The sequence below is a fragment of the Nanorana parkeri genome, unplaced genomic scaffold, assembly GCF_000935625.1.
Source record: "Nanorana parkeri isolate BGI_ZX_2015 unplaced genomic scaffold, ASM93562v1 scaffold115, whole genome shotgun sequence".
Classification (NCBI taxonomy): Eukaryota; Metazoa; Chordata; class Amphibia; order Anura; family Dicroglossidae; genus Nanorana; species Nanorana parkeri.
In genome coordinates, this window is record NW_017306383.1 from 67,154 (window position 1) to 93,924 (window position 26,771).

General features: G+C 40.4%; 1 protein-coding gene across 1 annotated transcript in view; it reads left to right on the plus strand.

The window, feature by feature from the left end:
• The window catches only part of LOC108784445 (transmembrane protease serine 11C-like), a 26,798-nt gene extending 1,527 nt beyond the window's left edge, over positions 1-25,271 (plus strand). The window contains exons 2-9 of the mRNA XM_018553272.1: positions 1,398-1,534; positions 3,385-3,452; positions 5,295-5,440; positions 5,782-5,820; positions 19,071-19,239; positions 21,925-22,184; positions 22,304-22,446; positions 24,989-25,271. Of these exons, the coding sequence (XP_018408774.1) occupies positions 1,398-1,534; positions 3,385-3,452; positions 5,295-5,440; positions 5,782-5,820; positions 19,071-19,239; positions 21,925-22,184; positions 22,304-22,446; positions 24,989-25,150 (1,124 nt within the window). The 3' untranslated portion in view covers positions 25,151-25,271. The remainder of the gene's footprint in view (positions 1-1,397; positions 1,535-3,384; positions 3,453-5,294; positions 5,441-5,781; positions 5,821-19,070; positions 19,240-21,924; positions 22,185-22,303; positions 22,447-24,988) is intronic.
• The last annotated feature ends 1,500 nt before the right edge of the window (positions 25,272-26,771 follow it).

Sequence of the window (26,771 nt, forward strand, 5' to 3'; positions counted from 1 at the left end):
CAATCAACTGGGACAAAAACATTCTACTCCAGGCTCCAGCTGTCATCTGTCGCTGTATGTTTCATTTTTTGCAATGGGACAACATAAAAGCTCTTACCAATGACACTTTGGGGTTTATTTACTAACCTTATAAACACACCACGAACATGTATGCCCCTCTGTAGTGTGTTCCCTCCCAGCATGATCTATGGGTGGAATCTAAACACTTTGTGCATGATTTTTCCATATATGGCATTAGTGGAAATATGCTTTTAGAGACTTTTTGGTTGATAAATACATTTTGCTGTGTGAAAATCACACGCACCTGGTGCGTGCGTGTGTTTAGGTTAGTAAATCACCCCCTTTGAGTTTATTCACTACAAGCTAACAAGTGATTTGCAGAGTCCTTTCTGACATGTTTTGGTAAACAGGCCTTCGGTCAGGAGTTCATTGGGGAACATTTCCTAATTCTGTTGTACAGCAAGGCAATTCTAAACAGGAACAGCGATACCGATCATTATTACAAGATTAAAGTTTTAGTCACAAATCCCTCCTGTAGCTGCTTTAAAGCATTACTGCAACAGAACAAAACCTGCCCCCAACCACTTCTTAATTATGCGTCTGTTTACAGTGAAAATCTGTTGCATCATCAGTACATCAGTAGTAAATCTCAGGACTTTGCAAACTGTCACAGTTGGCTGCCCAGAAATACCGACGCACAGGAGGCATATACACTGTAAGCCTGTCGCAGGAACTTTGCTGAACGAAATGCAGCATTGTTTGTGGCCAATTGTGTCGCTAATATGCTTGATAAATGTTCCCCATTGTGTTCATGAATTACTACTTGGGTGAAAAAGCCACAGTTGAACATTGCAGGAGGCACCTAACTGTGCATACTAGTAGATGACAGAATGAGGGAGTATCAGCAACATAGTAAAGTTTTGGTTTTCTTTCATCCATCTGGCATTGCACTTCCCCAGTTCAGCAGCTTTTAATATAGAACTATGGCCTTTCATTAAAAATATGTATTTTACCACTTAATTATTAATGTACTTACATTTTCTCTTAGTCCCCCTGCAAAGTCCACAAAAACTTGTTGACCCTCCCAGTAAATTCCACCTAATGTAGCTTCCTGTGATGGGGTGACAGCAATGCTGCACTGCTCCTGAATTCAGCACTTGCCACTCACATGTAGGCTGTGCCTGCCTGTACTACATTGGGATGAAAAATGTTGTAAGGGACATGACTATCAGCATTCTCACTGCTGATTCACAAGTGTGTAGCTTGTCAATCATCTCTGATATCAAGCACAACATACCAAACTAATAAACAAGGAAACCGACAAATGGATTTATGTTGGTGGTGGCTTTGGTGGCATATAATATTAACAGGTAACTTTGCTTCTTTTTTTTTTATAGGAATGCACAATAAATCGAATCCAAGCCTTCTGTATTATAGTGGTTCTTTCAGAATTTTAAATTTAAACTACACAGAGGATTATAGGAAAAGCAGTAGCATTGGATACCATTCAATGGCTTCTCAAATCGAAGGATTTGTAAGTAGATTATATTATATAAGTTAAACTTTATACAAATGTGAAGCTTTCCTTTTACATATGACAAAAAATGGAGCACATTTTTCTGGGACATAAGGAGTGCTTAAACACCATTAAAACAAATCTATATGAGCATTCTTAGATACTTGCTAAGGCACAATTTATTTGTCAATGTGTCCTGTGCCAGTATATGTGGATAAGAGAGATGTCTACAGTCTATAGTCACAGATCCCAAGTGGCTCTAACTTATTTGAGGTCACAAGAGATAGATATCAAAATGCATATTCAGATATATAATATGAAATATTTTAGTATTTCAGAACCTACTGAGAGTCAGAAAAAGCCCTCTCCCCCTTTGCTTAGGCAGCTCACAGATTGAACTCACCCGTAGACTTTAGAGCAATCATTATCAACTTACAAGGTATAAGGGGCCTTAAATACTGCCCCTGATATCTCCAAAGGGCAGAATTTAATATATATTTTAGTTAATGTTACTCAAGACGGTCATAGACTGAAGACTTACTAGAAAAAATGGTCAAAGACTGTTCTACATGAGTGGTTGGAGACTGCAGTTATGTTGTAGGCAACAGCCAGAGACTAGGGACATGTTATATGAAACTGCTAGAGACTACTATTATTAAAGGCCCCTTTACAAATCAGTTTCCAGTACTGACTGCTGGGGTCTGAAAGATGCAATTCAAACACCAAAGGGCTTCATGTGACCCTTGGGCTGCAGGTTGGGCACCACGACTTAAGAGGTTAGTCAAAGATTTACAATCAATAAGTATCTTGTTGCACTCCTTAGCGGATCTCCCAAACATTCAAAGTTGGTGCTCATAGTGACTGTGGATGGTACCGCAGAATTGATAAAGATGTCACCAGCACAGCAGGATAATGTGTCAAAGCAAAAAAAAAGTCAATTTATCGACGCATATTGTAACTCGAAACAATCGCTTTTGGGGCCGCGCAGCCTTTATCAGGCTTATTTCTCAACACAATCCAACAACCATAAGTGAAAATTAAGGGCAAATCAGGACACACACTGGCAAGCTTAGCGTGCAGCTCTTTGTGGGTGGTGGTGGTCATTGAGGGGAAAAGAGTGGGAAAGTGCATGACAGCCGTGGCAATAACTACCCTTCAATAGCAATCTGATATGGTTTTCTGTCCAACTGATCACATCCAAACAGAATGGTAGGCATGATAGATGGCCACTGCCTGAAGGTACCACAGACATAAGATGTTTGATTCAACTATTTTTAGCCAATTTAGGAGGCACATAATTAATATCTCTATGCAACGTAAGCTAAACATCAAAACCAGTACAGTCTATTGCTCGAACATGTTACTAGGTTCTGCAGTGTAAATATTTGACTGCGTTAGTGCTTTACTTGACCCAATGATTAGTAAGAACTCTTTAGTCAGTATATTAGTGCTGACAAGTTTTTACAATTTAATGTAAATCAATATATCTGTAGACATGTAAGAGTAATCCACAGGCATCCAGGCAGTTGTATTCTTTTATTTTTCTTGCTTTTGCTTTAAACTATGTGATCAGAATGGTGAAATCCTTACATATTGTAGCTATCACGTTAATCAAATCTGGCAATGTAAGGCGTATCTGTTCTGTGACATCATACCTTAAATTGTCAATGATACAAGCAGACAGGTATTCCTATCAGGCCTACATATTTAAACAAGAACCTGAAAATGTAAAGAGATTATTACGACTGGAAACATTCTTAAAAAAAGTGTTGAACAGAATCAACTCAGATTATATTATATTAACATTGCTCTGTATATTATAATTTTTGGTGTACTATGGGTGTTGATTGCATTCGTATTTATTGCAGATTGATTTGACTTTCAATTATTCAGAGCTCAGAAGCCAGTTCAAGAAGGCACAAGTTGTTAGTCTACGGTATGTGACTGATGATTTGAGTAGTACATTAAACACAGGAATAATGTGCACACACTTTTCTCCAGTGGTGTAAGGGGCCTATCCTCACAGGTCTGGGAGTAGCTGAAGCCTGGCTCATGTGTCTGTTCCTCCAAATGGGAATAAAACATTTATTTGGACATTTACTTTAAATAGAGTGGTCATGCTTTAATGTACTGCACAGCATGGTGTACTTAGAGAGGATTTCCAGGCAATAAGAAATAAATCGGTGAGCTATTAGTGCTATATAGGAAGCACTGCAATTGTATTAAAGTCAGAAAGTCAACTCACCTTACTTATGTTCTATATAATCCACTGCAGTCAGATTTTACAGAGCCGCTCCTGCATGAGATAGGTGTATTTGCATCCTCAATCCTGTGCTTTGCAACTTTCTCTCTCTCCCTGCTTGATGTACCACCAGTCAAATTAAACTAATATCTAGGACAGTGGTGGCCAGCCTTTGGCATGCAGAGGCCCCTCTGGTGGCACGTGAGCCTAGGCAGGGGTTTCAAAATCCTGTCACCCGACACGTGCAGTTCCGGGAGCCGGACAGGTAGTTTTTCTTTTCTACATTTAGCCCTGCTTCAGGAAAACAAGGCTAATTATACAGTGAGTAAGCTTGGACGATCCCGGGGCCACGCTATCGTGTGCAAGCTTGCAGACACCGCTTGCCACGCGGCCCCATTGATTACCAATGGGGTTATATCCACACGGCAATCACTGACAAAAAGGTACATGTACCTTTTTTCCCCGCGCACGTTTTTTTCAGCCGCTATTGTGCACGATTGCACAGGCGGATACGCAGCAGGAAACCACGTAATCTGCCTGGCGCAACTGGGGTGCCATTAGAAAAGATTGGAACGGCCTGTGCGATCAGCGGTGGTGTGCGATTCCATGACCGCATGGGAATCCGCACAATTTCCTGCACGATTACCGCTCGGTCATGGATCGCCCAAGTGTAAATCTGACCTAATAAGCCTGCTGGTCCATCTTCCCCCCAGCCGCCACCCCCCCCATGGTCCGCCTCCTCCTCAGGCTGCCTCTTTACCTGCTGGCTGCCTCCCTCCCCACCATGGTTTTTGGGCTCTTCTGGGGGACCAGGGACCATGGCAAAGTTCAGGATTGAGAGCAGGGAGCAGAGCGGAGAACGTCTATTCTCTGCTCCGTGTAAGCACTGAGATGGGAGAGCTGCACTCTGCTGTGCTCAAACCCCTGTATTGGAGGTGACAGGTTCAATAAAGAGAAGCTGTCACCTCCAAATGCTATAACACAGGGGCTTGTAGGCTCCTGTGTGATAACAATAAAGTTAAGTGAAAACAAATGTAATTTTTTTTAATGAAAAGTAACAAGTAATATAATAAGTAAAAATTTAAAATAAGTAAAAAATAATAAGAAATAATAGTTAAAAAAAGTAAAAAAATATTAAAATTAATAAAAATAAAGTAAAATAAGATAAATAATTTTAAAAAGTGAATCATTTACAAAAAATGAAAATGAAACTAAAGTGATAAAGTGTGCAGCAGAACCTGGATGAAAAACTGAAGCCTTTAATTCTCCATTCACACGTAGCGTTTGTGTTTTCCGTGCAGAAAACTGCACAGCATGAAAAAGCGCAAATTTTAACATACGCACGCATTTGCGTGACGTGCGTCTTCATACCGTGTGGACCTCACGCAGGTGTGATTAAGATACATTGGAATGTATTCGTTTTTATGTTTAGTGCGTTTCCGCATGTACAAATACACGCAAAAAACCTCTAATATGTGAACGGAGCCTAAGTGTACTTGATGTGTATTTACGAAACCCATGCTTGTTTTTCCACAGCCCTGGAAGTGTGATACCAGAATTTGTGGTGACTTTTAATAGTTTAACGGACAAAAATGTATCAGTTCAGAAGATATTCTCAGAAAACATGAGAAATACCAGCATGGCACAATTCAGCATTGACAAGAATTCACTGCAACTAACAGGCAAGTAGGACAATTTCTGCTCAGATTATCAAAAATTCATAACCTCCCTGCCTTCCTTCCTTTCCTCTTTCCTTCCTTCCCTCCATAATTCCCTTCTTCCTAGTGGGTGTGTGGGAACAAAAAAACAGTACTTCCACTTATAACAAAATAAATAATAACACAATAATGCAAAAAATCCAATAGTGATAAATACAAAGTCCCACAAAGCGATGTTTCATCATGCAAAAAACCTTCCAAAACGTATCACTTTAAAATTTTCGGCAATAATATATATATGTATTGATATACATGCCAATTCATATGAATAAATTGTAATCATTAAGCATTGTTTTCACTTTTAGAAATCACTTATGATGTGGCAGAGAACCTTGTTAACAATAGTAAGTACAATCTTTTATTAAGTCTTGACTAACACTTTTACAATAAATGTTCACTCCATTACATTTATTTATATTTAAAGGAAAGCTAAAGTTGTGTTAAAAAATCTGCTGATATGCAGAGCCACCCTGTCAGACTAGCAAGTACCCCTTACATCCCTTGGACCATAGTCACAGGCTGTACATGAGACCTCCACTTCTATCCAATCCAAGATAAAGCCCTGCCCCTCTCAGAGCTAAGCCCTTACCCTATACACTCACACAAGAATATCTAAGAAATTTTAATATGCATGGACAACATTCAAAGATTGCCTGATGTACAGTACATTGTACACATTGGGAGCTTGAAGGTATGTTTTGGACTGGGTTCCAAATTTAGAACGGATCAAAAATTCCGTACTTATATCTGCCGCCTGGCCTGATTCAATAGAGTATACTCTCGGAGATAAAATGAAATAACGCCAACTCAGTCGGTGTTAAAATCACTTCTGCTTTATTGTTCTCCTTTTCAGGGTTTTTATTTAACAGGTGAACGTGTATATTTGAGCGTAGCATTGCAGAAAAGTATTTTAGTTTATATATTCTAACTTATCATTGGTTAGATCCATTTATGCATAACTTCCTGCCAAGATGTTTATAGATGTTTATATCTTTCGTCTTGGGTTCGTTGTCTGAAGAGGAGGCGCCAACTTGGTTCCTATTTCTACTGCGTACTTCGGATCTGGGGGGGGCAAGGTTTTGAGGAATGTTTTGAGGAAGGCAAACAAGCAAAAAGAAAATTAACATATATATTACAATTGATCTATTGAGATAGGCATTTTGTCATAATTGTACTTAACCACTTCCATTACAGTCCCCCCTAAAATGACTATTTCAAATGATGATTTATCCTGTCCCTTTACCTATCACCTGGCACACACCCCGGAACTCTTTTCTTAACATGCATAGGGGCCGTCCGAGGGGCTAATCCACCTCTGGTCCCGACATGTTGGTATGCACTGTCAGGTGGTCTCTGTCCCTACTCTTACTAATCTAGAGTGTTTGTGGTATTATATTTGGGGAGACACAGATTGTAATGGGGACTATGGTTTCTCGTCTTCATTCAGGTAGGTGTCCTCTTCTACCTGAATCATAGTTGGGGTCAAAGTAGTCTCATCAACCACCTTGGTCATCAGCTTTCTGGCATAGGGGATTACACAGCAAACTACTAGGCTGATGAAGGTCAGAACAATGAGAATCGCCACACCAACTTGGGCCAATGCTTTCTGCCAACCTGTCATCCAATTTAAATATTGGTCCCACGGATCTGTGATACCTGAATTCTTCTTTAGTTCCACTGACAGACTTTCTAGTTTCTTAATGGCTAGGGTAACTTTACCATTTGGGCCATTATTGTCTGGGATGTATGTGCAGCAGGTGCTGGTCTTTTATCCAATCTACGTTCTTATTAATAGGGATTATTGGTATTAGGGACTCAAAATCGGGTTTTACTTGGTCTCTGGCTTTGAACTCATCAGGGACCCCCCTTGGGACTTCAATGGCATCTATATACACATGAGGCTCAAAGCTTCCTTGAGGGGCTTCCCGTTTTCCTCCTGCCACTAGACACTGGAGCAGGGCGTGCGTTAGAGGCCCTCTCTGTTAAGATGTGGAGAGGAATGATAGCCTTTGCAAGAGCACACTCCCCCTTCCACTGCCCTCCTAACCTGGTTCTTATACGCATGTCTCCACACAGCCAATACACATCTCCTAAGGATTGAGTTTGATTTTGCACTAAGTTGGACGGGACACTGCTATAAGAGGCACAATATCCTTCTGAGAAGTTACCCAGCTGCCTTCCCTCCCCTACATAACAAGTGTAACAAGTGTAATTCCCAGGATATATAGTGATGCTTTCTCCTGGCTTGGGTGCCCTGGTTACAATAGGGTATTCTACCTTCCATCTTTCACACGCTGAGTGATCATCACGAGACAGAGCAGTCACATAATCAGTTAAACATCAGACTGGAGCTGTAACTGTTGTGGGAAATAACAGCCCAATCTGGGGGCTGAACCAAACAGTATCTCATAGGGTGATAAACCATGACTTCCCCTTGGAGTGTACCTGACACTGAATAGAGCAATGGGCAGACTATCTGGCCAACTCATTCCTGTTTCCTGGGACATCAGTAACCACCAAGCCATAACAGGGCAATGGCACTTCGTCTAATTCAGGTCAGACCATGACCTGAATCGTCTGATTCAGGTCATGGTATGGTCTCTGGTTTGTGAGTTTGTGATATACATATGCAATGTATCCATGTTGATTTGTCTCGTGCTCTACCCACCCCTCTCCATGAATAGCTCTTGCCACATTGTACCAGGCTTCTGCTGTGGCTAACAATCCGTGGTCAGGCAAAAGCCCTTTCGTTCTTTTTAACGAAAGACGCCATTCTTCTGGCTGCAGTCGGCCACCCAGGTGCATGGTGGACGTCACATATCTTTGACAACTTCTTCCCCTTTCTGACTGCATCCCTCCCTGCTCGGTCTTACACCAAGTCGCACGCTAAGTCACCTTCTTGTGGTTTGTCTAACTGCTGTCCCATTGTTATGAGAATATATGTGCCTGGTTCAGGAATTTGTGTGAGACGATTTTATGAAGCTGTCTTGGACTGTTTTGGACTCGTATGTCTGCACTTTATTCTGCATTGCTATATAATGTATTGCTGGGATTTGTAGTCCTCTATAGCTGATGGTATTATTCTGCATTGCTGTATTATGTATTGCTGTGATTTGTAGTCCTCTATACCTGATGGTATTACTCTGCATTACTGTATAATGTATTGCTGGGATCTGTAGTCCTCAATAGCTGATGCCATTCTGCATTGCCGTATAATGTATTGCTGGGTTTTGTAGTCCTCTAGAGGTGATGGTATTATGCATTGGTGTATAATGTATTGCTGAGATTTGTATTCCTCTATAGCTGATGGTATTATTTTGCTTTGCTGTATAATATTTTGCTGGGATTTGTTGTCCTCTATAGCCAATGTCATTCTGCATTGCTATATAATGTATTGCTGGGATTTGTAGTCCTTTATAGCTGACGGTATTATTCTGCTTTGCTGTATAATGTATTGCTGGGATTTGTAGTCCACTATGGCTGATGGTATTATTTTGCATTGCTGTATAATGTATTGCTGGGATTTGTAGTCCTTTATAGCTGAGGGTATTCTGCATTGCTATGTAGTGTATTGCTGATATTTGTAGTCCCTTTACAGCTTGGAGTCAGTGGCAGAACTACCAGGGTCGCACACTGCTGCTCCACTACAGTCCTAAAATCAGTAGTCTGTATTGTTTTAGAAAACCTGTCAAATGACAAAAAGGTATCAGTAATTGCTATCTGTGAATACTTGAGGAAAAGCATCGGTACTTTTACTCGGTCTGGAAAAAAAAATGGTATTGGTGCATTCCTACTTTATGATGACTACAAATAAAACAGAGTCACACATGGGGATTAGTGGAATGATTTGGAAAAAAAATGTGGCTGATAAACTACCAAAATTTTAAAAACTGCAAAGAAAAACAAAACAGTCAACTGTTTTTTCTTTATTAAGAGGGTGTTCTTTTTTTGGGGTTGCTTACCTACAGGGCAATTCACAAAAGGGTGAAGAGTTTGGAGAAGGCAGGAGAAGTGACCAATCTAGGACAACATTGCTGATTTGGAAAAATTCTCCAATTCAGCTCACTTTCCAGGTCAGCTATGTTGTCCTACGTTGTTCACTTCTCCTGCCTTCTCCAAACTCTTCAGCTTTTTGTGAATAACCCTGATAATCTAAATTTTCAGTGTTTTTGTGTGTTTTTTCCTTTTTTTATTTGTTATTTGTGTACTATACATTTTTTATTTTACATGTTTTTCCACTGTACAATAATGGGCCTAATTTGGGTCTGTTTTTGGCACAAATGTGGGCCCAGGATAGTTAAAAGGAAATTTCCTACCACTTGGAGCTATATAAGCCTATCACGTCTTAAAAAACCTTTAATTTGTTATTCCTTATTGAATCTAGTGCATTTTGGCCAACATTGAGAAGTTTTGCCAAAATCTCCCTAAATTCCAGGGAAATTAACATTTACAATTCACTCATCGCCAGTAGCAAGTTGTGCTCATAAAGGGGACAGAATTGTGAGACTGTTCTAAAGTGAACACAGGGTAGACCAAAACCACTATCAATATTTTTGGGGGTGCCTAACCTCTTCATGGCCAGAGAAACTCCAAACATTGCCCTGGGCAAAAGCACTTTACAGCCATTTAAAAAAAAAGTTTTAAAATGTCAGCAGAATTGTTCAGTTTATAAGGGCCCAAAATACCCAGAACTTAGTGGTCTATTCACGAAGCAGCCGAAGAATCTAGCCGTAGCTTCGGCCCCAGGACCCCTTCGGTTCACTATAGCCCGTACAGCTCCCGAAGTCGGCTGAGCGGCTCAGTCGAGCCGAAGGAATATGCTTTGGCTCGACTGAGCCGAGGTGAAAGCCGAAGTTGGCCGAGCGGCCGGCCAATGGCCGGCCGACAGCCTGCTTCTGACAGCTGGGCGGAGCCAGCCGTGATCTTATGGCTGGCTGCGGCCACTTGCAGAAAGAGCAACACCCCTGGTTACCAGCTAATCAGGGACACTGATCATCAGACAGCCCAACTCTCCCGGGCGCCCGGGAGAGAAATACTGCTTTTTTTTATTATTGTTCTGACATGAAGCCGTTGGCTGTCTTCAGAATAAAAAAAAAAAAAAATTAATTATAGGAATGCATTGCTAGATTCCTATTTCAATTTGCAATAGCCAATAGGAATCTAGCAATGCGTTCCGATGGCAAAAATGTTTTTGGTTTTTTTCCCTCACAGGCTGGGTCTCTGTCCCTATCTACGTCCACACATGTTCTCCCAAAACGTGGATGGGCTTTCCTTATCTAAAACCAACCCAAAATGGCCGACCAACTCTCCTGAGATTTCGTGTCCTATCAGGACACCATACTTCTCCAAAATTGTGCTGGAGACAACTATAGAGGCCAAACATTCAAAATATATTTCCACATAAACATAGCAATTCGGCTGAAAAGTGAGTATTTACAATTGCTAACCCACTTTATCTTGCAGCCCGCTAAGCTACCCTGGCATTGACAACTGCCTACACACAATTTACAGCCCAAGTATTATTTAATGTACAGCACTGCATAATATTTAGCACTTCAAAAAGGATAATAATAACCAATGCTTAGTAACATGTGAAGACATGCTAAGGGAAGGGTTCCAATAGGGTTGCCACCTGTCCAGGATTCACCCGGACAGTTCGGGTTTTGAATGCTGTGTCTAGGTTTCACGGCAGCAGAAACTTGGACACAAGATGTCAGGCAGACAGAGACAACCAAAATGAAGATAGGGGCTACTGGCCCCCCACTGAAAATAGTCTCAACTGTGATATTTACATATGAATGGGCGGCAATTTTTATATATGAATAAGCCACGACTCATTCTCCCAAAAAAATGTCCATGCGTCGATTGAGTGTTCGGGTTTCGCTTGAAGAAAAGGTGGCAACCCTAGGTTCCCAGGTGGTGCCTACAACAGCAGATGGCAGCTGGCTGTGCACGCACGATCCAGGCACTAAATAGTCTTTCTGATAAAAGATTTTTGGACAAATATCCAAGCTTATATGGGATGATCTTGCATGTTTTTTTTCCTATGGATGGGGTACAGTGCAGGTGTAGGCTTGTTTTGAGGGATACAGTAATGGTTCATAGAGAAATTCCAACCTGGCTAATAAAATTTCAACCTGGTAGGCTCTGCTAGGGAGCATCTGCTACAGTTGGGGTGGAAACTACAAACTTTTAAAAGTTTCTCGATTTGACTGTAAATAGTATGCACCTTCACATACCGCAGACCTCCCATTCCAGGATTTGGTCCACCTGAAGTCTCAGCTTAGAACATTCCTCTTTGAAGTCCTTAGGCAGTGTTGTGTCACATGTGAGTGAATTTTTTTCCCTGGCTTCTGTGAAAAAAGCTTATTTACACTCCGGGTCTTTGAGGAGGATGGCTGATTACTAAGGAACTTCCTCAACTGTATTTTAAAAGGCACATTACTGCTCAGCACCCTTATACAACGTCATGTTGGAGAAAGAAAATGTTGTTCTGGGATAGACTACTACTACTCCAGAAAAAGCTACTTTAAAAAAGTATTTATAAGTTAATAAAGTGTGTCCAAAATATTCCTTTTAAAGGTGCATCCTTCACCCCGCTTTTAGCAACCCATATGCCCTTTCATCTAATAAATTGTTCTGCAGAATCAATGATGAACATCATCGTTCTGTACTTCAAATAACTGTTGTTTCATCCATTTGCCTTCACAGCACCAGACAGTTTTAGTGCAGCCACCCATGTTCCCTTTAGCACAACCACTCAGGCTCCTGTTGAGACATTTACAGGTGTGTATTAAAAACACTAACACATCATATTAGCAACACAGTGGATGTGCCCTTCAAACATCTACCTAATTGGTTGGTGTAATTATTACTTATTGCTTACTAACAGGTCTGTTCACAAAAGGGTGAAGGGTTTGGAGAAGTCAGGAGAAGTGAGAAATCTAGGCCAAAATAGCCGATTTGGAAAAATACTCGAATTCAGCTCACTTTCAAGTTCAGCTATGTTATCCTAAATTGTTCACTTCTCCTCCCTTCTCCCAACTCTCCACCCTTTTGGGAATAACCCTGTAATTTTTTTAGTTTGGATTAGGGTGGATGAGTGGGTCTTATTTTGTTCCATGATGTGAGCTAGGCATTTTGTTAAGCATTAAAAGGCATATGGCCCAGTGAGTGATAATGTTTGAATCTAGGTATTGCAAAAAAGGGACAACTCATGCTTCCTAGAGGCAAATCTTCCTGGATAAGCAGCATACATGGTCAATGTTCCCAGTTTTTATAATTTTAACTGCAGCTAAATATATTAAGGACTGGTGTATAATGGCGTGTGTTCATGTCAAAACTTCCTTTCTCCAAAATGCAAGTCAATAAGAAAAGAAAAAAAAAGGCAGAGGAGAAAAGAGCCTCTCCGACAAAGTCTCTGACTTTCATAAACCGATTCGGTAAAACAGAAATTCTAATGCTTTCCCACTCTATCCAAAACTGAAAAAAGTTTTGGCTATAGATACACATTCAGGGCCAGAATCACACCAAATCCGATAGCATCCATTTCTTAGCGAATGTCAACGGATGCCAACAGAAGATAACCTGAAAAATGTATGGGTGTGAATAGGACCAGTTCACACTGCTCTGTTCAGTTGTGCTGGAAAAAAAAAAAGTAGAGCATGCTCTAATTTTTTTCAGCACAATGCAACACAACAAAAACTAATGCAATAGCTAAGCAACGCAATGAAAGTTAAAAAAAATAAAATAAAGAAAATAGGTTAATTAACCTCTTGCCGTCTGCCCGTAGTAAAAAAACGGACGGACGGCACCGCAGCATCTGCGGGTTGCCGTCAAGCATCCCATGTACTGCCCTGTAAAGAAAAAAGCAATATGTACTTACATCTATTTCAGACAAAAAGACTGAAAAAGCAAACTAATGCAGCCATAAATCTTAGCACTGGTACACTGCAATATATAAATTTTTGGTTTTTTTGGGGGGTTTAGATACCTCAGGGGTCATTGCTACACTATTCGACATGTATTAACTCCATGCAGTTTCAGAATACCATAAAAATTGTTGTTCAGGGGAGGGGGTACAGGATACTGGAAAACAGCAGCAAAAAAATCCCTCCGCTCAGTAGTATCTTGTAGTATCTTGTAGTATCTTTCACCTCTGCCACAGGCTTATGCAGATTTTGTTGGCCAGATAGTCAACTACCTTTAAGCATTCTCAGCCCCTCCCACAGGCTAGTTGTGGACCATTAAGCCGGGACCAGCAATTGACTAGGAAGAACTCCTAGAACTCATCCTCAGCTTTAATTTCCATACAGCAGGCCTGAGAAGCATAAACTGTACCTCTCTGGATCTACACCCTCCCCAAACAGCAGGCCTGAGAGACAAAGTCCTCTAGACTCAGACCCTCACCAGACAACAGGCCTGGGAGGCAAGGGACCTTCCAACACTACATTTTACTATGTCTTTTACTTAATTTACTAAAGGAGATTAGCATTTAACTTTGCAAAGTTAATGTTCACTTAGGTTAGTGCACAAAGTAAAGTTATGTTATTTTAATTGTCCTGAATGTGCGAGCCAAAATACTGCTTTTTTTTTCCTTTGCACATGATTGAGCATTTAAAGTGAATAAAGCTTCACTATTTTTACTAAGATAACCTGACCAACTAACCATTGTCTTCTCTTAATAATAAATCTGCCCCAATCAGCTAATACTTTAAATACGTTTATGTAAAAAGTAAATTTTTAATTTGAAATTTGACCTTTGTATTCACTCTTGGTATTCGCACACTACTTCAACTCTGACAACTGAGCTGTCATTTTGTTGGGAAAAAAATAAATAGTTTTGAAGTCTTTAATTGTACTGCCAGACTGATAACTATAAAAGTTTTTTCCAAAAGCAGGCTTGGCACAGCATTGATTTTCTTTTTTTTTTCACCCCCATTTACTTTCTTTCACAGTTCCAAGCTACACACATTTTAGTACTGCAACACAGGGTCCCGATCAAACTGCACTAGGTAGGTTTAATATGTAGAACAAAGGAAACAAAATGGTGTTTGATGAAGTGTTTAAACTTTTCTAACAACTTTGCATTGGGAGCCATTTTTAAATTTTTCACAATCATTAAAACTTCAGGGCCTTCATTCCTATATAAACAATTATATAGGAAAGAAAGTGCTGAAGAATAAATTGTGGCAACTGTTTATCAAAAATATATTTTTGGAAAAAATTAATGAATTTTAGTGCACGCAAACATAATATAATACCTTTTTTTTGGGGTAAAATATAAAGATAGGGTTACCAAACAGGTGAAGCTTTAAAACTGTGTGTGCCAAAACTATGGTACCCAAAATTGACCATAGACAATGCTTTATGGGTCATCAATTTAGAGTTAACAGTTAATGATGGACCATTCATTATTGCTCTCCGATGTTGTGCAATATATATATATATATATATATTATACTGTAGTGACCATGGGATTATCAAAAGATCTGCTTGCTTTGAGGAACTAGTTGCTTGAAATGTTAGACTGAGCAGTCCAATCAAGGCTAAATCACTGCTGAGGAGTCATTGTTTCCTCAAAGCAACTTGAGAGCCTTTAAAATATGAGCCTCAAGCTCCACCTGCTGGCTCAAAGGCAGAAATACTCCATATATCCCATTTACGTGCCAAAAAAAATAATAATCATTCTTAACCCTGGTCTTAATAAATAAAGTATGTACAAATACACTACACTGCATTTTTCCTTTAATATCCTTTTTTTTCAAAAGAACAACAGCAGCTAAGGGTGGTGTCTATAACTGTTTGGTGCTGCAATATTACAATTACATTGCTGACCTATCCTGTTTTAAAAATCTAGTTGGCTGGCTAGTATGCTTACCCCATAAACTCAATTTCTTGAGTTATTGACCTGGAATCAGCATATTATTGCCTTTCATTCTTAAAGGAAACATGTACTGTGAGAAATATGGCTCCGCTATTGCTGGGCTTTCCTCTGAAAATGGTAGTTGCCTGACCACCATGAGCTTCAGTACTTTCTAAATCACAGATCTGGAACAAGCATGTGGCGAGTAAATTCATATTGTAATCAAAACTCCCAATCTACATGCTTGTCACAGATCAGAAACAAGAATATTTTGATAAGGATAGAACAACAATGGTTGCCTCCACATTCCCTCCTATAATCTAGATGCGCCATGGGATTGATCTAATATTTTGTATTTCCTTTCATTCACAGTTCCAGGCTATACAGATGTTAGTGCTACAACACAAAGCATTAATCAAACTGTAATAGGTAGGTTGATTACATTAAACAGCCTCTTTACAGGACAACATCACCTAATGGTTAGATGCATGTCACAAAACACAAAGGCTCTGTTGCTGCAGTTGTCCAATTTGGAAGCCTTCGTGGACTGTTAAAGGAAAATTGTACTGAGAGAAATAGGTAGGCTACCTGCTTCTGGTTTCAGTACTGTCAGTCCATTACTTGGAACAAGTATACAGCAAGTCAAAGTGAAGTCATAACTCCCAATCTGCATACTTGTTTCAGGTTAATGACTAAAGTATCAATGCAATTGGATAAGCCACTGGATTGGATGACAGTCAAGCAACTAGCATTTTTTAGATTTTGCATGTATCTACTAATGGACACATTTAGGATTTACGGACATGGGTTTATTGTAGTTCTGAAGGGCATTCTGGACAATTTTGGTGATTTGGTAATTTACTATGATGGCAGATATAGAGTAGTTACTGTGGAACTTCTGGCCATAATGATTGAAGTATTTTAGATAAGGATAATAATTATAATTATAATGGCAATGATGGTAATAAGTGATGATGATATGTAAAAATAATATGGAAAGCATAATTATAAAGAAATCGTTTAGAATTAGCACATTTGAATTTGGGAGAGGAACTGCAGACTAATTTTACTATTTTTAGTGACAGGTGGATTTCCTAACCTGCAATTATCATATATAGGGAAGCAACTTTAAAAAATAAAAACCTCTTAATTACTGCTTTCCACAAATAAGCTGCCTACTCTCCAACTCCTGCCATCAGCAGCATGTTACTGACAACTAACCTCATATGACCAAGACAGGCTTAGCTTTTTATGACATCACTGTCTGTCTAAAAGTAACTGAATATAAAACTCTTTGTCTGCAACAGTAAAAGCAGTTCCCTTTTAAGTTTCATGCTAAACTGCAATCCTGATCCTCAGAGCAGCATGCTGTTAGAATATATTTACCTTATGAGACTTGTAACTCTCTAATGAGATTTATAAGTGTTGGGACCATCAAAAAACCACAGTAGCCTTGATAAAGTTGACTAGAGATGGTTTGAAGAGCCAACCCTCATTTCTTAACATAGTGGCCCCATCAAGGACTTACTTACTGTATTGACAAAAATGAAAATATAATTAGGCATTGTTCACAATAAAGCAGGTAATGGGTGCTAAGGTGGTTTACACTCTTGCCAAGCACCCCAAAAGTGTCCCATTAGTGGTCATCAGACAGAGTGGTGTGGTGCAGTGTGTTTGGTGTGATATTTAGTCTACCTTTGATCTGTGGATCATTCAAAAGGTGGCAAGTTAGTGACTAAACTAGACAGACAATTGTATATGAGTAATGTGTAGACATGTTAAATTATAGCTAATTCCAAAGTTTTTTTTTGTTTTTTTTTAAACAGAGAAGGGAATGGTTAGGACCTCTTTGAGGTTTTTCTTGATGTCTGTGTCTTATTGGGGAAAGCAGGAAATCACCAGCACTCAGTAATAAAGATAAATATGTCCCTTATATTGGACAAAAAGCGTCACAGACATCTAAAAAACCGACGTTTTGGGGCTGCGCAGGGTCCCTTCCTCAAGGCAGAAAGGTCACATCTTTCTGCCTTGAGGAAGGGACCCTGCGCAGCCCCGAAACGTTGTTTTTTTGGATGTCTGTGATGCTTTTTGTCCAATAAAAGGGACATATTTATCTTTATTACTGAGTGCTGGTGATGTCCTGCTTTTCCTGTGTTTGCACGGCGCCATCCGTGGCAATACATCACTGCGAGCACCACCTTTTCTCATCTGGCCGGGACTACTGTGAGGAGTGCGGAGGGTCTCTCCATCGACTTACATCTGTGTTTTATTGGGGAGATTTCCCTTTACTTCCTGCCCTGGAGATACAACACCACCCAAACATTGTCCCCACCGGAACTTTTACCCTCACCTCCTGTTCCAGAGACAACTGTATCTCCTGGATTTATATTCCAATGACAATTGTCACTAGGACAAATAGGGGTGAATGTCCTCACTACAGGCTGCAAAAAAAGCCTGATGGAGGTTCTAACTATTCCCTAAATTTTCCAAAGAACGATGGGTTACAGAACATCTGGACTTGGGAGCCCCACTGCTTGATAGCTGTCATGTACCTGATTAGAGACTGAATGTGGGAAGAGGCTTCCCTTGCACCTCGTGTACCAAAGAATCTGGAGTTGGGAACAGAGTCTGAGTGTAAGTGGCACAGGTGCCAGTGGTGATCACCCCATGCAAGCTGGAGTTCCGGCAATGGATCGGGTCAAGCTGAGCTGTAGTCAAAACCAGGCAGGCAGCAGAGTGCAGAGCAGGATCCAAGATCGTGGTCAAACAAGCCAAGGGTCATAATCAGTCGGACAGCGAGGTACAAAGGCAGGAGACAGAGGCAGGTCCAGTAAGCAAGGAGTAGGTCAGGGGCAGGCAGCGATCAACGAGGTCAAGGGCAATCCGGAACAGAAGTCAGCAAGGTAAACAGAAGCTCAAGGAACACAGGGGAAGCTGATGACAATCCAGCAACTTGGAGTCAGGCAGGCTGGCTTAAATAGGGTGATCCATCAGGAAACAGCATCTCTTCCTGTGCGCCATTTGTCACGCTTTTGCGCAGTCGCTCCGTGGCGCACGCAAGTGCCCTTTTCCCTGCAGTATTGAAAACTGGCCACCGCGCATGCACAGTAGCAGGTGGTTTCTGACAATAGCTTCTAGATACTTCACTCGCTGATACAAGGCACAGGAGCAAGAACAGGATTCGATTGATAAATATAGTTACAGCTTACATCATTGAATATTCAGTATAATAGGTACAGTTCATATTATAATAAGGTGATTAGTATGCAATAAACAATAAGTGATACTCTGCATATGTCAGAAGTAGAAAAATAATTTACTGGCAGGATTAATTGGTAATAAAAAACTGTTACAGGGAGAAGAACAAAAACTACTTTCATGGTGCTAGTGATAGACTGCATTATAGATATTTTTTTTTATTTTGCCCATAGTTACACTTTAAGGTTCATACTTTTATTGCTTGTCTGACAGGACCATGAGCTGGCTCACTGCATGCTTTACTTTTTTAATGTCCAAAACATATTCAACAAATATGTACAAGTTATTTGTTGTGCAATAATGTTTTAAATGATATAATGTATATTCAATGAAAAATGTATTCCAAAGAGCTTCCTTCAATGTCATGGTATGGAGATACATGCCTCTGGGGTGAATTTATTGGCATTGTTAGCCACTCATGACTGCAAAAACATATTGCTGAAATTTCTTTTCTATTTATTTTATGAACAGATTGCGGTGTTAGAGGCCCTTCGATATCAAGTAAAATAGTTGGGGGAACAGATGCGGCTTTGGGTGCATGGCCCTGGCAGGCTAGTCTACGCTTGAATGGAAATCATAGATGTGGAGCCTCTCTCATCAGCAACACCTGGCTAGTATCTGCTGCACACTGTTTTAATTCGTAAGTTATGGATTCCTCTGCTACTAGTTTGACTGTTGTAAAAAGCAATATTTACATCCAAACTGGCCATATAACATGATGTGCTATTTAAAAACAAATTACTTTAATGTGTGTAATGTGTGTGTGACCCAGAGAGGCCTGAGGTGGACCCCCAAAAAGCAGGGAGGGCTGACATTTCACTCTCAGGGCAGATCCTTAGCCAGTGAAGGGATGAGTGATCAAGAAAGTTGGGCGCCAGTCACTTTAAGTGCCTTTTTGAATGCTTTATTGCAGAACATCAACTGGGAGAGAGGGTATAGGGTTTAGGACATCCATAGTAATAGTAAGACAGACTCACCAATCCCTTCAGACTTCCCCAGTGCAGAATCAACAGGAGAATGGCTGATACTGGGTTATGGCTGAAAAGGGATAGCACAGTGGTGTAGTGGTTAGTGATGTCTAAATTGGCCCTTGTATGGATGCATATGAGATAGGGACCTTACATTGTAAGCTCCTTGAAGGCAGGGCAAATATGCAACTATGTAAAGTGATGTGTAAAATTGTCAGTGCTAAATAAATACCATTAATTAAAATAAATAAAATATGCATAAGATCCACCATAGGAGAGACACCAGACTTCTTCCAGGTCCATATCAGCGCCTCTGGTATTCTTAAAGCATTTCTGGTTCTCTTCCCCAATCAGTTCCAGATCCCCCCAGGGTTCACATGTGACCTCCTCCAGACTTGAGGCCTAGTCAGAATCTCCATTTCTGAGCATCCCTCCACCAGGCTAAGCCCAGGGGCGTACTGGAACTGAGCACATGACACTCCCCTAAGTATATATGCACTTCCCCAGCACGCACCATTGGCCATGAGACTCCGAGTGATAGGCTGATGAGGCATAGACACTCAAGATGTTCCCCTATTGGCTGTCCCACACTGCAGCAGGGTCACAGCACCCCACCCAGGCAGGTGCAATCAACAACAGAACACCCGGAATTGCCAGACTGATTACAGCTCAAGCAAGCTAAATTTCTAGTAGCCACTCCACTGAAGGTGGTAGGGGCTACATGTGAAAATATAATATTTTGTTTATGCTTTCAAAAGCTGGCCAAAGGCATTACACTCTCATAGTACAATCTCCTTTAGGTCCTGCGTTGACAGGCTTTGGGCTTGTGATGATGGCATTAGCTTGATAAGTTTCTGAAATCATTCAGAATTCATTGACACAAGCATTTGACCTGCAGTTGACATCCTTCTGGCCTGCAATTGACCTGCTTCAAGCTGGTTTTGCGTGCACCTAGACTTGTATGAAAATGCAAAACCTGCCTAATGCAAACAAAAGCCCATTGACACAGGCACTTAGATTTACTTACAACCAGGGGCAAGACTGAAAAACATTGAGCTGGGGGCAAACCCAACATAGTGGCTTTTTCATGGTAGAGTAACATTTCTGCAGGCAAAAAAAAAAAAGAGTACAAAGTGTGCCATTCTGCTGCAGTGATTGGTTGGTTCATAAGTTAAAGGTAGGTGTTCCTAAAGCACATGGTGTATTGTGACATACCTTTTGATATCTTCCACCATCAGCTTTCTTTGCCGCATTGAAATGCAGTCACATGACATCTCAGAGCTGGAAAAGAAGATGGTCCGGGAGCCAGATGATATAATTGCAGATCGGAATGAGGAAAGGGTAGCATGTGTCACTGACTGCAGATCCCACTGTGATTGATTTACAGTTCCAGTGAATGTAGGGTGATTTTAAAACGTCAATGGAGGCAATATGTAGCATTTGAGATGCATTTGCATTGTAGGCAAAGCAGGTGAAACGCATCCCTTTGCATTCAAATGCACAATTTTGAGTAGAATTCCAGTCACATGCAAAAGCCAGCATTTGGCAGCAACAACCCTCTTGCTGTTAGTCATCCTTGTGGCCACCCGCCACAAACACCTGCCGCCCCCCCAATGAAATGCCGCCTGCGGCTATCGCTTTAGGCTGCCTCATTATGGGGAAGTCCCGATAGGAATGTTGTCACAGAGTAACTTTGATAGAAACTCAGTGTAAGCTATTGTACTGCAAAATTGGCTGCTCGTTAAACGTGATGAAATACCAAATTCCTAAAAGAAAATCTAGTCTTATGATTGTTCAGTAATGTGTAAAGAGGTCAACAACCTGGGAAATGTCATGTGCAGCACAGTATACGTAGTGCAGACGTTTGGGGTATGTGGTGGGTGAACAGCACAATGTTCAGCAAGTGTGCTTGATTGAATTGGTGGTCAGTTGAGAAGTGTGACATTAGTCGTGGTCATTGTAAAATTGCCCCCTAGTGTCAGTGGTTACTTATACTTTCTATGGTTACTTACCTGCTGTGTACACAAAAACAGTTGTAGAATTGGCAACTGAAGAGGGGGCCCAACCATTCCATTTTGCCTTGGCCTCCATTTGGCCCTAATCTGGCACTGATCAAATGTACAATAATGAGATGAGAATATCTTTTTCCACTAGTTTGACTACAGAAAACTATTATCTGGTTGGTTTCTATAGGTTATGGCTCTTTACACTGCCTCAATGAATAAAGTATATGTGTTAACACTCATACAAAAATTGATCTGTTTTATGAGTTATGATATGTTAGTTATGATATCTGCATAAAAACAGCATATGTAAGAATAGCTATACAATAAAGGATGTATAACATGTTTCCACAGGAACAAAGATGTGAATTCATGGACTGTCGTCCTAGGAACAATTAATTTAAGCTCCAGATCTGAATTAAGCCTCAGAGCCTTAATTATACATGAGAATTACACCAGTGGAATATATGCAAATGATATTGCTTTGCTAGAATTGTCGTCTCCAGTAAGCTTTACACAGTACATCAGACCTGTGTGTCTGGCAGATCCTCAGATTGTTGTTCAAGACAATTCTTCATGTTATGTCACCGGATGGGGAACACTGACAGATGGAGGTTGGTATCACCAACATATCTCATTATAAGCACCTGATCTATTACTTATTTCCCAGAAATATTGACTAATGTGGTTGCAGGGATTAACATTTATGTGCGTTTTTTTTTTCTTTTTAAAGGAACGTTATCCTCTATTTTGCAACAGGCTGAGTTAAAGATAATAAGTACACGTTCATGCAGCAGTGCTCAGATGTATGCATACCTAATAAAACCATCAATGGTATGTGCTGGATATGTTGAAGGAAACATTGACTCTTGTCAGGTGAGTTTCATGCATTACATCTGAAAATATTTTTTAAAGGTATAAATGTACAGTATATTACCGCTATCGATAATCTTACCCTAGTAGGGATTATGAGACAATAGCAGAGGAGGTCAGCCTTGACTTTTTGGTTTGTAAACAACAAACGTGAGCTCTGGCTGTATTTGGTTGGCATATAGACCTATCCGAGGTGTGCCACCTATGGTTTTAGAGCGCCAAATACATTTGTGGTTCCTCTTTATTTTAAAATATTTATTTGCAAGAGCTTTACTAATAAACAAGAATACTTTGGCCCTAAAACAGAGGGAAATTGACCCGAAAAAAACATATCATGTCACTTGGGGCCACAAAGTAAAACGGTTATGTAAACCCTAACTATGAACCTCTCTTATTAGCTCATATTTGGTTCGTTAAAAGCATACTCCTGCTTTTGGAATATATTTGTTGTTATACCCATATTTAGGTGGTACCCTGACACATGGTCACATTATTATTATTATTATTATTACATAGTATTTATATAGCGCCAACAGTTTGCGCAGCGCTTTACAATATAAGGAAGACATTACAGTTACAATATAATTCAAGACAAGATGGTAAGGAGTGCACATTCCCCAGCACCAACCGTCATGTAACCCCCCCGCCACTTACCTAAATCGTGGGGTGCTTATACCCACAGGCACCTTTGCTTTTTTACATTGGGCTCCGCCCCACAGCTGTGTCACCCATTCACAGATCTATTCACAGGAGTCTGTAAATGGAAGTCCCACCAGCCACAATGACAGAGGGACTTGCAGTTCTTAATACAGAGGTGGGCATCCCCGGCCCTCCAGCTGTGCTTTAACTACAAATCCCAACATTCCTGTGCCTCTGGGAGTCATGCCTGTAACTGTCAGGCTTGCAATGCCTCATGAGACTTGTAGTTCCACAACAGCTGGAGGGCCGGAGTTGCCCACCCTTGTCTTAATGCAACACAAGTGCAATGACATCACTGTACTTCTAATCCAATGATTACTTCCTCCAGCTCCATAACCAAAGGTCTGCAACTCAGAACAGACTGGGGGCTGGAGGAACAGTCTGCAGGAGCCTGAGCACTGCACCCGCAATCCACTGATCACACTGGCAATGCCCTGCTGGCTCAAATGCCAAAAAATAATAAATACACATTTTTTTCTTTCATCATGTGTGCATTTTTTTTTTTTCAAAAAGGTGGACTATGTCTTCGACTATATATCATTGAAAAACTATTTTGTTATATTTTAAGTGCAAAACGAAAAAAAAATCTCTGTTAATCATGTCAGAAAAAGTTGTCCTATGTCCAGTGCTCATTTCCTGGGCTGTTTCAAGGAAGGAAATTAGCTCTCCCGGTCTTTATGGACTATCAATACTACTCCTCCCTATGCCACAGTTCCAGCACTAAATGCAATAAAGCGAATGGAAAGTGGTTTTGTACTTAACTGCCTATAAAAGTAAGAGCTTGGACTGCACCCTTGATTCTCCAGAGCTTGACTGCTGACAATCATAGTTCTTATAATCTTCTTGTTCCCATGCAATCCCTGCCCCTCCTCAAAATATGACCCAACACAGAATTGTCATTGGATGGGCATGGCCAAAGCTTTATTAACACGTTAAAATAAACAACTCTTTATTATTTCCAATACATAATCGTGCCAGTCACAGATGAACTGTAACCACCCTCTACCGATGCATTCAAGTACCTCAACTATTGACAAAAAATGTATCTTATTTGTGTATCGCTCAGCTGTAAATCCTCACATCATCTCTGAATTGGTGCTGACACTGTCCTTACTTCTGGAGGGTGGCTACTTTTCTTCCACATGGCCTCTGTGTGTGTTGTAAAGTAGCCACCACTCCAAACTCACTCTCTTGATGGGCTACAATCTTGGGTAGGCTTGCTTATTGCTGGTCAAAACCCAAGAGACTGGACCACCCACCTTCTCTAGCTTATATGTCTTCTTTTTCTCCTCCATAATTGCTTGTACCCCAATAAAATGAACTTAATGCTGGGTGGGAGAGATTAACCTTAACCCCTTAAACACCTGCATTATCCCAGCAGTCAAGGCTCTTGTCAGGATTCCTGGATTTCTAGCACATTTGACAAGACATGTGACTAGGACATGTGGCTATGCACATCATCTCAGGGGAGGAAAATCGCTTTCCCTGAGATCTCGTAAGATTGCAGATGAGATTTCCCAGCAATGCTCTGCTGATGTAACCTTCCGGGGATGCAATGCTTTTGGCACTTACATCATCATCATTTTAATGACAAGGCAAACCCAGTGTACATTGCTTTGCCAAACTGAAGTAATTTTGCCCTTTGAAATCAGGAAGCGAATGCTCTGCAAGTGAAAGTATTTCAAAATCACAGCATTTTACACCTGACATGTCTATGTTATTGTTAATCATCATACATAGAGGCATGCATTGGTAGAAACTGATGTTTTAGTGTAAAGGTCCGCTTTAAGCATTTCTTTTAGAAACTTTGACTAATGTGTTTTCCTGCTTTATTATCTGAATGCAGGGAGACTCAGGAGGCCCCCTTGTGGCACTACAGTATAATAGCAGATGGTCCCTCATTGGAATTGTAAGCTTTGGATATGGATGCGCCCAAAAAAACAAACCGGGTGTATACTCCAGGATCACATATTTCCGCAACTGGATTACACAGAAATCTGGAATATAAATCTTACCACTTCTAGCAAGATGGAATGCCGTAACTGATTAAAAGAGAATCAATTTCCTTTTGTGCATGCCAAACACAGCATTATGTGTCATCAAGGTCACAGGAGTGACCAAGGAGTTAAACTTGAGTACACAGAACTTGACTTTGGGATACTGAGCTATTTTGACAAAGAAACGTCAATGAAGTCAATGAATATTTCAGTTTGGTACGAGCTTTGCCATACCTGACACCAGTGACTATAATTTTGTTCACTGTTATCCTCAGTTTACATTATTTAATTCAGATGACTCCTGCACTATATGCTGTTATATATAAGAAAGTGTATCACTTTCAATATCCACTTTAAAAGGGCAGTTTATTTTGTGATGTCAACTATTTCATTTTTTTTTAAATTTTCATGTTGTACATACAAAAATGTTTCATGTTTTACAATGTTTCATGTTGTACATACAACGTCTTTATTTATTAATAGACTATTGTCTATGCATCAGGAAGGAACCAACTAAAAAATCAGTAACAGGACAAAAGCTGACCTGAAATAGAACATACAAAAATCAGTGTATAACTTCACAAAGTGCATGGGAGTTGTCATTAATTGTTCATAGTTGTGTAAAAGGTCTTATTGGGAGTGCACAGTGGGGAAAGGAAGAGGGGAGGGAAAATACCATGTTATTTATATGTTGCACTATGATTGAATTGCACTAAAATACTGATGCCATCAATGGGTTATTAGGGCATCCTGAGCCTGCAGATAGCTCCTACTGTGCATGTTCATTCTGAGTTCATAAGATTTGTCTGTTTACAGAATACATTATTTCACAGCAAATTTGTGATGCTGCTGTACCTGTGTTCTAAATTTTATCACTTTATGTACCACTTCAATCTGTACTCTGTACTGCTCATTCCATATTCATCATCACCTCATTCCAGGGTTGCCACCTGTCCCATATAATGCAGGATCGTCCTGGATTTCAGAATAAAATGCTCTGTTTCATAGTTCTTCAATATGGCACGCCTTCTCCTCAGCCATTACCACACAGACTGTAACCTATTTCTTCTTCAGCCTGCAGAAGGAACACAGACACTGACCACCAATATAAGGGAACACTGTCCACCAATGTAAGTGGGTACAAACACTGATTGCAAATGTAAGAGGGGCACAGGCATTGACTACCAATATATGGGGGCACAGACACTGACCTTCATCGTATGGGGGCACTGGCTGCCAATTTAAAGTGACACTAATCTCAGGAGTTAAATCTTAAAATTGCATTCAAGTACCTAAACTATTAACATAAATGGATCTTATTTGTGTATAACTCGGCTGTAGATCCTCAAATCATCTGTGAATTGGTGCTGACACTGTCCTGTAGGACACTGTAGTGGGGCTACTTTTGTTCTTCATGTTTACTGTGTGTGTTGTAAAGTAGCCACCGCTCCAAGCTCACTCCTCTGATACACTACAACCTCAATACAAATTAGTACACTAAACTGAGATTGTGGTCCATCACAGGAGCGAGCTTGGAGCGGTGGCTACTTTTCACTTTTTTTAAAGTTAAGCTATGTAAATGGGAACATGTAACCAGAGGCGGATTTACTCTCCCTGCTGCCCCAAGGCCAG